The 13025-nt window shown below is 42.5% G+C and overlaps 1 protein-coding gene across 3 annotated transcripts; it reads right to left on the bottom strand.

The window, feature by feature from the left end:
* Positions 1-211: 211 nt before the first annotated feature.
* CBLL1 (Cbl proto-oncogene like 1) lies at positions 212-13017 on the bottom strand. Of its 3 annotated transcripts, none has more exons than XM_077338175.1 (6): positions 12543-12830; positions 7599-7763; positions 6165-6265; positions 5485-5568; positions 4317-4390; positions 212-2936 (listed from the first exon to the last, which is right to left on the bottom strand). In XM_077338175.1, the coding sequence occupies exons 2-6, from the start codon at positions 7630-7632 to the stop codon at positions 1892-1894; spliced, it is 1338 nt and encodes a 445-aa protein (XP_077194290.1). In that variant the 5' UTR covers positions 7633-7763; positions 12543-12830; the 3' UTR covers positions 212-1891. The 3 variants fall into 3 exon arrangements, with proteins under 3 accessions (XP_077194290.1, XP_077194291.1, XP_077194289.1); XM_077338176.1 differs by lacking the exon at positions 12543-12830 and adding an exon at positions 11994-12265 and having other exon boundaries at positions 213-2936; XM_077338174.1 differs by lacking the exon at positions 12543-12830 and adding an exon at positions 12888-13017 and having other exon boundaries at positions 231-2936.
* Positions 13018-13025: the final 8 nt, after the last annotated feature.

The following is a 13025-nucleotide window of genomic DNA, read 5'->3' as shown; positions in this document are numbered from 1 at the left end:
TGTCATCGAGGAGAATTGCAGAGTCTTAGTGAGCTGCAACAGAAAGGAAGTGGGGAAGCCCTGTCCTGCCAGCTTCACTTAACTGACAGTGCCTTAGATCCAACCTACCAGTTAAACACGCAACTTGGTTATGACTGTGGCAATCTTTTAAATGTGGGAAATCTGGCCCACAGGGGATGGAACAGTGTACATCCTGTTCTGCTACCTGTTCCTGCACTCTTAAATACAGTTAAGAGATCATCCCAGCTAGATCTGCATTTACCCTAAGCAAACATTTGAGGTACGTAGGCAAGAGACCTGAAAGAGATTTGTGTGAGGAAAAACACCTCACTGTAGCAGTTTGACATTCTTCAGTTCAGCAGAACTACACCCAAATTCTTCACCACAGGTGTTTGCCATGTGAAGGAGTCTGTGGCCCACTTTGTGTTTCCCAGCATGAAACACACTGACTGCCACACAATAGTCCCAGCTCCCAGAAGATGCACGCAACTATGTGAAATAACTGGTGGCAAATACCGAGGGCTACATAAACATTTTTACACCTTTATGTCCATGTATAGTGTTTTACATGTACTTGTAAAAGCTTAATGTATGACGTAGTCCTTCATTCTCAAACTAGCCAATTGCATTTGTAAATAATATCCCACACAGGAAATGCATTTTTTTACTACTAAACTAGCAGAGGGGAGGGGAGGACTTGGATCCAAAGGTCATTTTATGTTATCAGAAGAGGGAGGAGACATGAACATTTTCATTGATTTCCTCCCCCCCCCCCGAAGATCCCCATTCCAACCTATTCATGGAGGTCCCTTATCCCCCAGGAGCATCTTTTAGGAGAATTGGGAAGGCTTTTTTTTTGGGGGGGGATTCTAATCCATGGGCAGAAGTACCTTCTGTCACTAAAAAATGACTTCTGGATCCAACCCACCGAAACTGAGCTTGTATTTCAACATTATCACAATTTATTTCCAAAATCACCTCAACATGGAATCATCAGTAAACAGTGAAATACATTTTGTTTTGTGGATGGGGGTATACCTTAAATTTGGAATAAACATAAACGTTTCCCCTATTAAGATATTGCTTTAAAATAATTTGTCATTATTTCCCCTAAGAACTGAAACGTTAAAGGAAAAAAGAAAAACTTTGGCATGCCTAGTTGAATAAGTCTCTGACTTTATACGCTCATGTCTTCTGTGAAATTCAAAACGATGCACTGCCTTGGCAACAATATTCATTTGACAAATAAAAAAGGTTGTTTGACCTATTCTTTTTACTCATTCATTGAACACCTCAACTACCAACTATATGAAGTATTGTCATGCTGGCTGGAGAAATACAAATACAAAACAATTTCTCTCTTTTTTTTTTACACTCATTCTGCCCCTAAATGAGAATTAGAAATACATTCCATTTGTATGAGGGGGAAAAAAGCAAGCACTTTTGGACCATGTCTTAAATTTAATAATACACAGGTTGACAAAAATAAAGGAAAAAAGTATCACAAATGAAACTAAACATCAGATTTAACAAGACTTTAAGAGTGGTACAATAAATGTTTGGTTGTTTGAGAAATACCACAAACATTCATCTCTGGGGTAGGTCAACCAGACTACAGCACAATGTCTGTTAAAATGTAGTTGTTAACTACAGCCACTTTTACCTTAACACTACGATATATCAGGCATTAAAGTCCTACAATCAAAGGGTTTAAAATTTTCACCTTAAGATTCAAGCCCCCAGATAGTTTTATAGTCACAAGTTGTTGTTCAAATAAATGCGGGGGGGCGGGGGGGGGAATAAGAAATCCCCAAACAGTCAGATTCATTTAAAAGCCCATTTAGAATGTTATCCTTCCTATATCATATATAAGTTCAAGTTACTTTTAATATCATTGATAATATGGCCTGTACCTGGCCTGATCAGGGTGGTGTGGTCCAGGAAGTGGAGCCTGAGAAGGTGGGCCTTGCATTCTTGGTGGTGGTGGAGGCGGCCCTCTCGGAGCAGGCCAAATGCCTGGACTCATTCCCCCTGGTTGTGTGAAAGGTGGGCTGAGAGTTCCTTGATCTTCACTGAACTGTGGCAAAGCATTAGGGTTGTAATGATGGGGAGGGGGCGCGTTGACATTGACAGGTGGGCCACCATGCTGAGGTGGTGGTGGTCCAGGTGGAGGATGATTCATATATGGTGGCAGTTGGGCAATAATATGTCCAGGGGGAGGAGTTATTGGTGGAGGGGCAGAGGTCATTGGAGGGGGTGGAGCTTGGCTGTAAACCAGATGTGGAGTACCTGCAGCTTGGGGGGGATGTTGCATTGGATGGCTTATTGGTGGGGGTGGGGGAGGGGGTGGTGCATAATGTTGTTGTGGCGGCATAATATGATGAGGGTGGGACACCACAGGTTGACCCTGGTATTCAGGATGATGGAGAGCAGGTGCCGGGGCAGGTGGCGGTGGTTCTCGAGTACCAGAGTTTGAATCATCCTGTATGGGCACAGTGATGAGATTACTGTGCTTTCTTGTTGAAATGCGAAAGGTGTCTTGACTGACTGAGCGAGGGGGAGGAGGAGCCATAGACATCTCTGCTGGGGATGCCCGGATGTCTTCGTGCGGCTGGTTATAATGCTCGTGCGGTACATGCTGCAGCGGTGGAGGTGGCATCATGATGTGCTGCTTTGGTGGAATGTGGCTCAGATGGTGCTTCTCTGAAGGCATTATGAACCGCTCAGGGATTTCAGCAGGAGGCGGAGCAACAGGAGTATGAACAGGCTCCAACGGAGGACGTGCAACTGGTTTGCCTGCTCTCATATGACGGTGGTTGATGTGGGCTTGCAAGTCTCTCTGGGATAGGTATGTTCGCTTGCAGCCTTGAACAATGCTACACATGAAGAGAGACCCTCGGATGCACTGCTCAATTCGCTGTACCGACTCGTTACAGCTAAATTAAGGAGGGGGAAAGAAAGAATGTCACAGACTCAGCTCCAATTTCTCAGACTGTGCAAAATAAAGTGATTTAGTCTAGTAGATCAAAAGTGATGGAGATATTAAAGCATTGAGAATAATTCTGCTGTATCAAAGTATAAGGAAATATTAAAGGGCTCATTGTTGATCTTCCACAATCAAAATCAGAAGGCACACAAGGGTGACATTCTCACCATCATTTTTGTACTGTATTGATGCATCCCACAAACTTGCAGGAAGGGAGGAGAGGCAGCTGGATGAAAACGGCAAGAAAACAGACAGCTAGTAAAGTCTGGTCTATCAGGATGGACCAGGGTGATGACATTTCCAGACGGGAGAGCAGCAGTGTACTCTCTGGAGGCCTGGTCACCTTAAATCCTGTGTGGTAAGGGAGCAAATGCTAGAAGCCTAAGTCACAGAATCCTGAGCGGGAACCGAGGCCCAGGAGTAACAGCAGAGTCTTCAGGGAGACAGGTAAAGAAGATAGGGGAATAGGAGACCTTCAGGATGTAATCAGGCATTTGAAAATTAATTCTAAAACTCTGTGCCACTGTTCCAAGGTTTTAATTACAAAATAAAAATGTTAGGTTACTCATGGAAAGCATGTATTATTTGTCTTCTAAATATCAACACTGAACCCCTATAAAAATTCCTTAGGCTTTAATAGAGAACTATTCTCAGTGTCTCAATAACCCATTAATCAATTTTGAGTCAAACAAACATTTCTAAAGTACAGTTTTAAAGTACAGTTGATTTATGTTTTGCTAGCTGTTCTTATTATACTACATAGAGCAGAAATACTGAAAATGTACTAAGATGTGTATTTTAAATGGGAAGAAGATATAGAGTTTATCACCAATTCATAACAACCACTGAGATGACCTAATATTGCCCAACCTGATTATTGCATGCAGCTGTTTGTTCTGGTTAGGTCCCTGATACCATTTCTGAACAACACAACCCCCTCATTAATGAACAGCTGCTTTGAAAACCTATTTTCCAGCCAATTCTGCTTCCTCAGAATCGTGCTGGCACAAAAAGACACTGTCCTACTCCTTCCCTTCATGCCTGGTCAAGTAAGAATGGATGCACATGCTAGTCACTTACTATGGATCCATTCTGCTAATGGAGGTGCTTTGCTCCAGTACAAAGAGCCTCTGCCCTGGTGCAAGAGCCTTTTCTGGCATGGCTTCTGCTCCATGGAAAGGCTCCTACCACTGGAGAAAAGAGCCTCCCCTAGCAGAAACAATTCTGGATCCCACCCATTTGAGAATCCATTCACATGTGCTGACTTGTCAGGGGGCAGATTCTGCATTATCTCTCTCTCTCTTTAATAAGCATTCATGAATGAACTTACCCCGGGCACATCTTGTCACCTTTCTTCTCATGCAAAAGAGCACAGTCATAGCAGAAAACATGCTTGCAAGGTATCTAAAAACAAAACAAAAAACACCCACCACCATGTTCAAGGAAATTGCTAGCACAAATGAACATCTTTTCAGATAGACCACTATTAAATCTATTCTTTAAAGCACATTCTTATCCAGCACACCAAGACTTTGCTGTCAATAGTAAAAATCCAAATGGTTTTAACAGGAAATTCAGTTGATTTCAATTGTTTGTGAAGCTTCTGGGCTTGCCTCAAGTAAATATTTGGTGCTTTATTTTATACAGTTCATGACCTGCTGGAGTGGCTCTAATGCTATCCTCCCACCTGTAATAATAACAAAAGTCTTGGGTGGTTCCATATCTGGATGGATCATCATATATCCAACCGTGAGAGAAATCCTACCACCAAAGAAAAGGCAAACTCCCATCACCTTGGCCTGGTACCAATATCAGCCTTCATCTGAACAACAGCACAACTTTAGAAAGCCAACGACAAAGTTACATTCTCCTCTCTATATCTGATGGGTTTTTAATTTTACCTAAAACAACATCTAAAGTCTGTAAAATTGGATTTTCATGACAAAACCAACCCAAAATTCTGGATCTGTCAGTGTTTCACTAAGTACAGTTTAAAAGTACAGTAAAAGGCTGCTGTTCTTTCTGGTCTCATTCACTTTAATAACAAGCTCCATCTTTTTAAAAAAGCAAGAATCCTGCTGAATCAGACCAGTGGTCTATCTAGTCTAGCTTCCCATCTCATACACAGGGCAAACCAGTTGCCATGCAAGGCCAACAAATAGGACACAGAAGCCAAGGCCTTCCCTCGATGGCGATTCCTTAAGATGTTCCCTTAATCCACCATAGTTTACAGCCACTGATGGACTCTCTTCGGTTTAATCCCTCCTTTAAAACCTTCTGCGCTTCCAGCCATCACTATGTACATTGGCAGTAAATTCCACAATGAAATTACTTGTTGATTAAAGAAGTATTTCCTTAAAGAAGGAAAAAACCTATTGTTTGCTGACAGGTCATTTAATGCAACTGGGCTCCTTCTTGCTTGTACATCAAAGATTCATAATTTATCATAACTTGTGGCGGCACAATTGCTTGTTTTTCACCAGTATGGTACTACTTACCATGCGTCCATACATCTTGATGGGCAACCCACATTTGTCACAGAAATGGACAGGGGTGTCATCTTTTTCTCCAAGTAAATTTATCTGTCAAAATGTAAATTTTCATTATTTTATCAGTCTACAATCACACATTGGCACACTAAACACATGGTGATCTTTAAAGCCTGGGTAACGTGCCCACATTTTTCTGAAGACGTAAGACGAACCATTCTCTTTTATTTTAGTGTTATTTTTGCAAGCAGTACAACCAGTAAGGTAAAGGTAAAGGTATCCCCTGTACAAGCACCGGGTCATGTCTGACCCTTGGGGTGACGCCCTCTAGCGTTTTCATGGCAGACTCAATATGGGGTGGTTTGCCAGTGCCTTCCCCAGTCATTACCGTTTACCCCCCAGCAAGCTTGGTACTCATTTTACCGACCTCGGAAGGATGGAAGGCTGAGTCGACCTTGAGCCGGCTGCTGGGATTGAACTCCCAGCCTCATGGGCAGAGTACAACCAGTACTTAGCATTTATTTAGTAAAGTAACAACAGAGCACTAGGCACTATCCAGAAATGGCAATCTATATTCTCAAAGCAAGGTGTAATTCACATCTCCTATTAATAACACTACCATTTTGATTTTCCTTTATACTATATATATGTGAATAGTTTTCATACAAAAATCAGGCCTACAGTCCCACCTTAAAGTCCCAGAAGAGATGTCCAGGAATTCTTCTTTGATTACCAAACACATCACTACTTTTGCATTCATACTGTTGTTCTTCATTATAATCAAACTCTTCTGCAGGAAAAAAAACCCCAAAGAAACTTTAGAGAATTAGTTTTCAAAACATGTGATAACTAGAATACAAGAGAATGAGAATTAACTCAGAAAAACAGATATTAGAACATACCCTTTTTATAAACAGAAAACATGACATTTCTATGCTATTTTAGCAGGTTGACACAAATGTTTGCACACCTGCTTTGCTACCTGTCGTAACAAGATCTGTTCTGACTAGCAAAATCTAGAATGTTCAAGCAGGGCAGAGCTTCCATTCTTTAAAATGCTTCCCCCCCCCCCAATCTTGTCCCAGGAATAGCTTAAGTCTACCTTGAGAGAACGGACAGTTCTTCAGCTCGACTTCCATGTCTCCCATGTGATCCATGCGATGGTCACCTCTAGACAAGAATTCTGCCGCTTGCTCTACATGGGCCTACCCTTATCATTGATCTGGAAACTACAACTGGTCCAGAAACTACAACTGGTGCAGCCAGGGGTCCACATCCCGCCCATGCTCCAACAGCTGCAATGGTTACCCATTGAATACCAGATCAAGTTTAAGGTCCTGGTACAAGGCCATATACAGTTTGGGTCCAGTGTACCTGAGAGACCACCTCTCTGTCCATGCCCCCTAAAAAGCACTATGCTTGGCCAACACCAACTGGTTAATGATCCCGGGCTCCAAAGAAACATGTCTGGCCTCAACCAGGACCATGTTGTTCTCTGTCCTGGCCCCTACCTGGTGAAATGAGCTCCCAGAAGAGATCCGGGCCCTATCAGGGCTACCACAGTTCCACAGGGCCTGCAAAATGGAGCTCTTCTGCCAGACATTTGGTTGAAGCCAACAACAACACCTATTGGGCTCCCAAAACCCCCTCCCATCCAGACACATTCACTCTATGGGGGAGTGACTGTAATGTTAACATGTTTCAAGATTCTGTGAATAAATGTTACCTATGTTATGATTATGTTGACTATACCGCATTAATGACACAATTTATGTTCTCTGTAAACTGCCCTGTACTGCAAGGGAGGATGGTATATAAATCTAAATAAATACAAATAAAAAATAATTATAGAGTGATGGGCAGAGTGGTAAATAAAAAAGGAACTAGATCAGACCCACACAGCCCCACTTGTAGACAATGATCCACACAGCAACAATGGAAGAGATCTGGGCAAGCCAGCAGCATGCCAAAATTGGATGTCATTATTTTAAAACAAAGAATTAAAAAGCCTTTTTTTAGCCTTTTCAATACTGGTGTTTTCATGTTCTTGACTCTGTTAATTCCAAAACTGGCAATAGCAATTGCTCAGTTCCCATATAGCTCTTTATTAAATCACATTTTACCATCTTCACCAGCCTTTGATGGACCCCTGTTCATGTTCCTGGCAGGGCGAGGAGGTGTTGGTTTAGCTTTGGTGGTCTGTTTGGAGATGAGCTTTATAGGAATGCGTCGGCGAACATCAAGACCACCCAAGGAGCCAGAACTATTGGTGCCTTGCAAATCATTGTCTGTGTAAATAAATAAATAAACAATATCTGTTAGTTTCCACTTATCCAAGCACAAGGTCACATTTGACTTTCTTAAAAATTCTGGCCAAAATTACTAAAAACATCTATGCCATATCCAACCACAAGCAGGAAGCCCCCCCCCCTCCCCCAAGATACATGTTGGCAGAAAGTGAACAGGGCAAACTGAGTTTCAGACTATGATTTGGGACAACCAGGTTCAATCTCTACTCCGTCATGGAAGCTTGCTAGGTGAAACCAGGCCAGACACACACGCTTATAATCTAACGTACCTCACAGGGTTGTTATGAGAAGAAAACGGAGAGAATGACATAAAATGCTTTGTGTCCCCACTGGGGAGAAAAGTGAGGTACACATATGAAATGAATAAAAAAGGCTGGGTTTGAATCCTTTAAAAAGAATAACTAGCTCTCTGTGTGCAGAGAGGATTTTTAATATGGGTGTTCAATCAAGCAATGCTCCATCTTAACCTAGAACCATCTTGATGCCAAGTTTCAAAATATTGTACTACTACTGTTTTTAAATTGTACCTCACAGGAGTGGAAGCTATCCCAATCACCAAATTAGATGTATACTGTTTTTAAAGGGTGGGAACATGTACAGTCATAGAATCACAGAGTTGGAAGGAACCTCCAGGGTCATCTAGTCCAACCTCCTGTACACTGCAGGCTAGCTGGCTAGCAGAAAGCATGGAAAGAAAACAATAATGCACTCATGCGTTAGTGAAGAACTTGCCTCTTTCAAAGTACTTGCACCACCATGATCTGATTTGGAACTCACTTTTATTCCCACAATTTTGTCCTCACAACAACCCAAGGAAGTGGACTGAGAAGTCATGACTGGCGAAAGGTCATCTAGTAAAGTTTCATGGTTGAGTTGGGGGGTCTGAGCCTCAGCTTCTGCAGTCATAGTCTAATGCTCTGGCCATCACTGCTCCTTGTGTGAAATCACGGTTTCTGCATTCACTTTCGTCCTTTCCCCAAATTCATCTTTCCCAGAGTCATTGGTTTAGTTCCTTTCTCATTATTAGCACAACTGCATTTGCTAGCAGTCACTCTAACCACTCCTACCAGGTGCCTTTCTCATGACTGAAATTTCAATTGTAAGCCAATCTTTTTTGGTTACATTGCTCTACAGAATATATCATACAGAATGTGATTTATAGAAGGTGATGAGATGCCTTTTAACATCCAATTTTACAAGCTTCCCTTGCCCAAAGAATTCTGAAAAGCTCAGACTGAGGGCCACGTGCAACCAGTTTTTTTTTCACTGGGGAAGAACTCTTTAACCACCTGAAACAGTTATATTAGAGATCATAGGACCTGCATAGACAAAAGTCATGCAGAATGGGGGATGAAGTAAGGAGGAGATGTGGGCAAAATTAAGGGAAAAAGCCACCTGGATGCAATCTAATATTCCCTTCTCTACCCCAGAAAAGATGTAAACTGTCTTTTTAGACATCAGTCCAGGTTTTCTAAAAGCATTTCTTCACAGCCAGTTTGAGGCTATAGCTATGGTAAACAAAGAATGCACTAAAGTTGATGCGCTAGACTCAAACCAGGTATATCAGATATATGACCTACAGGGAACAACTAACACAGGTAACAAGTAACCAGTCTTACTAATGTGCCATTATTTGTAGGAAACCAGTAAAACCCTGAAGCTACTGTACCAGAAACTCTGAGTTGCATCCAGGCTAAACTGGCAATTTCTCTTCCTGTCATTTCTCAATCCCCTATCCCGCAGATGACTATTTTGCACTAAGAGGGAATGTTCCATTCCAAATTCCATTCCATGAAAAATTTAACCTGGTTCCAACCCCCAAATTACATTTACAGGAACTCACTGAAGGGACTCATTCTCTGTTGCAACCCAGAACTTGATTTGTATTAGTTCCTACAGATAACTGAATTAGGAAAAGTGAAGTATATAGAAAATTCCAAATTGATGCTCCAGGAACTTAGGTGAACCTCTTTCCAGCCCTTTACATAGCCTATAACATAAAGCATAACTGACTGGCTTTGGAAATTCTATAATATTCAACCATGTTGCTCCTATCTGCATAATGTTCACATTTGCAGCTGGAAATTATGACAAATAAAACAGTAACCTTTAAAAGAAATTAATGGAAACCTTAACAACTGAAGTATTTAGAATGAACTAACCAAGTCTTTTCCACTGAAGTTCAGTGACAGAAACTACGCTATCACTGCAAGTTCTTGCATGAATGTTTCTGCATTTACTACGTTGATACCTTGACTTTTTCCTCAATCGGGACACAAAGGAGCATTTTATCCTCACAACAACCCTGTAAGTTAGGCTTAGATTGGGTGACTGGCCCAATGTCTCCTGTGGTAGAGTGGGGACATGACTCTGCTTCACCTAGATCCTTGTTCAACATTCTAACAGCTACTGGCTATTGAAATGGAGAAATTCACTTTTTTTAATTCCATATTTCTCTGTCTAACGAGCAACTGTCTAACGAGCACTTGAGAGGGGGAAGGAAAAATGAACAGGAAAAACATGATAGCTTCTGGTGTACTAACAATGCTCCAGTATTATTTTCTACAACTAAAATTTATTGTGAAATTAAGGGGAGAAGTGACATTGAAACTGGGGCTTATCTGCCTGGCAGACAACACTAAAATGTTATAACTGATGAATTAGAATATTTGCATAATGCAAACATGCATAAGGTTGCAATCCCAGAAGTAAGTTGGAGCTAACTCGCATATGTCTATGTCTATAACATGAACATAATTCCCATATTTTCTGCACCAGCGCTGGTGGAGGATGGCATTCTTAGTGCAGCATGTTTAATGTTACATGTGAGAAAGCATTCTTTCTAAGATTCTGATTTAAAGTATCTGAAAACCCATATTTAGGTTTCTTTTTTATGTGGCTGTTTTGATTTGATACATCACATTCTGGTAGACTCAAACAACTGTGCAAATCAAACATGTTCACTCAAAATCAGTCCCCAAATTTAGTGGTAATTATACCAATGTCAGTACGTTTACAACTACATTTAAAAATGTGTATGTTGTTGCTCCCATTTCTGAGATGTTTATTTCACACATGATGATTTCAGTGCTCAAATCTACATTAACAGTTTCAGTATTGAATGGCAGAGATTTGCCAAAACCTGAGTGTTCACCCCTGTGCTAAAAGAGCAATCAACTACAGTAAAATAATAAATTTCAGTAAAACCACTATACATTTTAATGCACCTACTTTATATCCAGTTATCCAAAATTAAAAATTTTAGGCTATAATTATTTTATTTTTTACTTCATTTATTCCTGCTTTTTTTGCCCAACAGGGATCCAAAGCTGCTTACATCATGCTCTTCTCACCTTACACAGCATTTTTGATTCAGTTCCCAAATATATGAACTGTTGTTACCCCTTTTAGCAGGCATAAGACTGGTCAGAAGTTGCTAGTTAACAGAAGCTAGTCATATCAGATGCTTTAATATGGAAGCTTGTGAAGGAATAAGGAACACCAATTGATCAGAGAAAAAGACTGGATAACTTTTAGTCACAGATATTTGTATATCAAGTGTAATTCATAGGCAAGAATAAAAGCCTTTATTCTTTTCAGTAAACACCAAGACAGCTGACAAGATGGACTAATGAAAGTTTCAAGTGTGGATGAACAGCATAACAAATCAAGTATTGTCAGGTTTAATACTAGTTGCTCCTCAAATGATGAGTTCACTTCAGTGCTCATGTTATAAAAATAGCATATGTTGTTTCACTCCATGGCCACATTACCTCTGGAAATAATTTATGCTGTATAAAGCACTGACCCATAAGGACGGACACAAAGGACGAGCCCTGCCCGCAGGCTTACAGACTTGTACGATTCCATACAACTTTAACTCATTCCCCTTCTCTTAATCAATCTGTGAAAAATCCAGTCAACCATGCTTGATTCTTCAAAGGAATTTTACATAAATGCATAACCACAAAAGTGGTGGCGGCGGGGGATGGGGGGGAAAACAGAGATTCATCCGCCACAGCCCTATAGTTAAACACTAGAATAGCAGCAGGCAACCTTTTTGGGACCCAGTGCCAACTTCCTGCCCATGCAAATTCTATCTATGCAGATGTTTGCTTGCTGGCAAATGAAGAGATGAGAGTACTATCGACCAGATTCAGTGGAACATAACTAAATCCTGGTGATCCTGCAAATGTGTCAGGGGCTCACCTCATGCTCATGGATGAAGAATGAGCTCTGCACACTAAACTAAACAGCTTGGTGCAAGATGCTCAGTGTGAATGTAAGGGACTGTTTGCCACTCCTCTAGAATCCCAAACTGCAGTCAAACACACACACGCAAACAGAACCTAAATCGTAGTCACTTCATGTCTATCAGAAACGCAACCAAAAATGTTCTCTGCACTGCATGTTTGCCTGATCAAAGTGCACTTGAAAGGGGGAAATCTTCGTCTCTGTGTTTCCCATTACAATCACAAAGTCCTCACCGCTAATCCCACGTTATGACACAGAAAGAGAGCAAAGAGCCCGAGGAGGCAGCCCAGAGAAAACCTTGAGGGGTTCCAAAATGCCTAATTATTCATAGGACTCCCAAGAGAGGAAAAGGCAGGGGGGGGAAAGCTGTCCTTAAGGCACAAGCCCTTTGGAAGGATCAGGGCACCCATGAAGCCAACCCACTGGGGGCACCCCAGTCCCTATCGTCTCCCCCCCCCCCATCACAGGAGTTCAGGGCCCCTCCCCGTTTTGTCCTCACTACACCTCTATGATTTAGACTACGCGGAGAGAATGACTGGACAGTCTTGCGGGGCGATGTAACCCCGGTTCCTAGGCTGGCCCTCTAAGCACTGTGAAAAAGGGAGCGAGGGCGACGGCCAAGCGCAGATCGCACCCCGTCCCCGGCGGCTTCACGTCCCCTCCGCGCACTAGGCCGCAAGCTCCCCAACGGCCTCCCTCCCTCCCCGCCCACCGGCGCAAGGCAAAGGCAACGGCGTCCCCATGGCCGCCTCCGCTCCCAGCTCCGCGGCGGCGGCGGGGAGGGGGGGAGGGGAGCGACGGCGCGAGCGCCAGGCTATAAATGCGGCTCCCCGCCCGCCCCCCGCTCACCATTGTGGTCCATGATTCGGCGCAGAGCATTCTGGGACAGGAAGTCACGGCGCTACGGGGTGGGCGGAGGCCAGAAGCACACGAGGAAGGAGAGGGGGTGGGGCGTGAGGCAGAGGGGGTCGTACCCACGCAAGCGGA

This window comes from Paroedura picta, chromosome 5 (assembly GCF_049243985.1).
Source record: "Paroedura picta isolate Pp20150507F chromosome 5, Ppicta_v3.0, whole genome shotgun sequence".
NCBI lineage: Eukaryota > Metazoa > Chordata > Lepidosauria > Squamata > Gekkonidae > Paroedura > Paroedura picta.
The sequence above is the reverse complement of the archived record's forward strand: the minus strand, read 5'-3'. Positions and strand labels throughout refer to the sequence as shown.

Excerpts from the sequence above, each read along its gene's own strand:
- CBLL1 (XM_077338174.1), bottom strand. Across the intron at positions 4,391-5,484 it reads TCAAGATGTATGGACGCATG|ATACCTTGCAAGCATGTTTT; the intron begins GTAAGTAGTACC and ends TTTTGTTTTTAG. Across the intron at positions 2,937-4,316 it reads GGTGACAAGATGTGCCCGGG|CTGTAACGAGTCGGTACAGC; the intron begins GTAAGTTCATTC and ends TCCTTAATTTAG.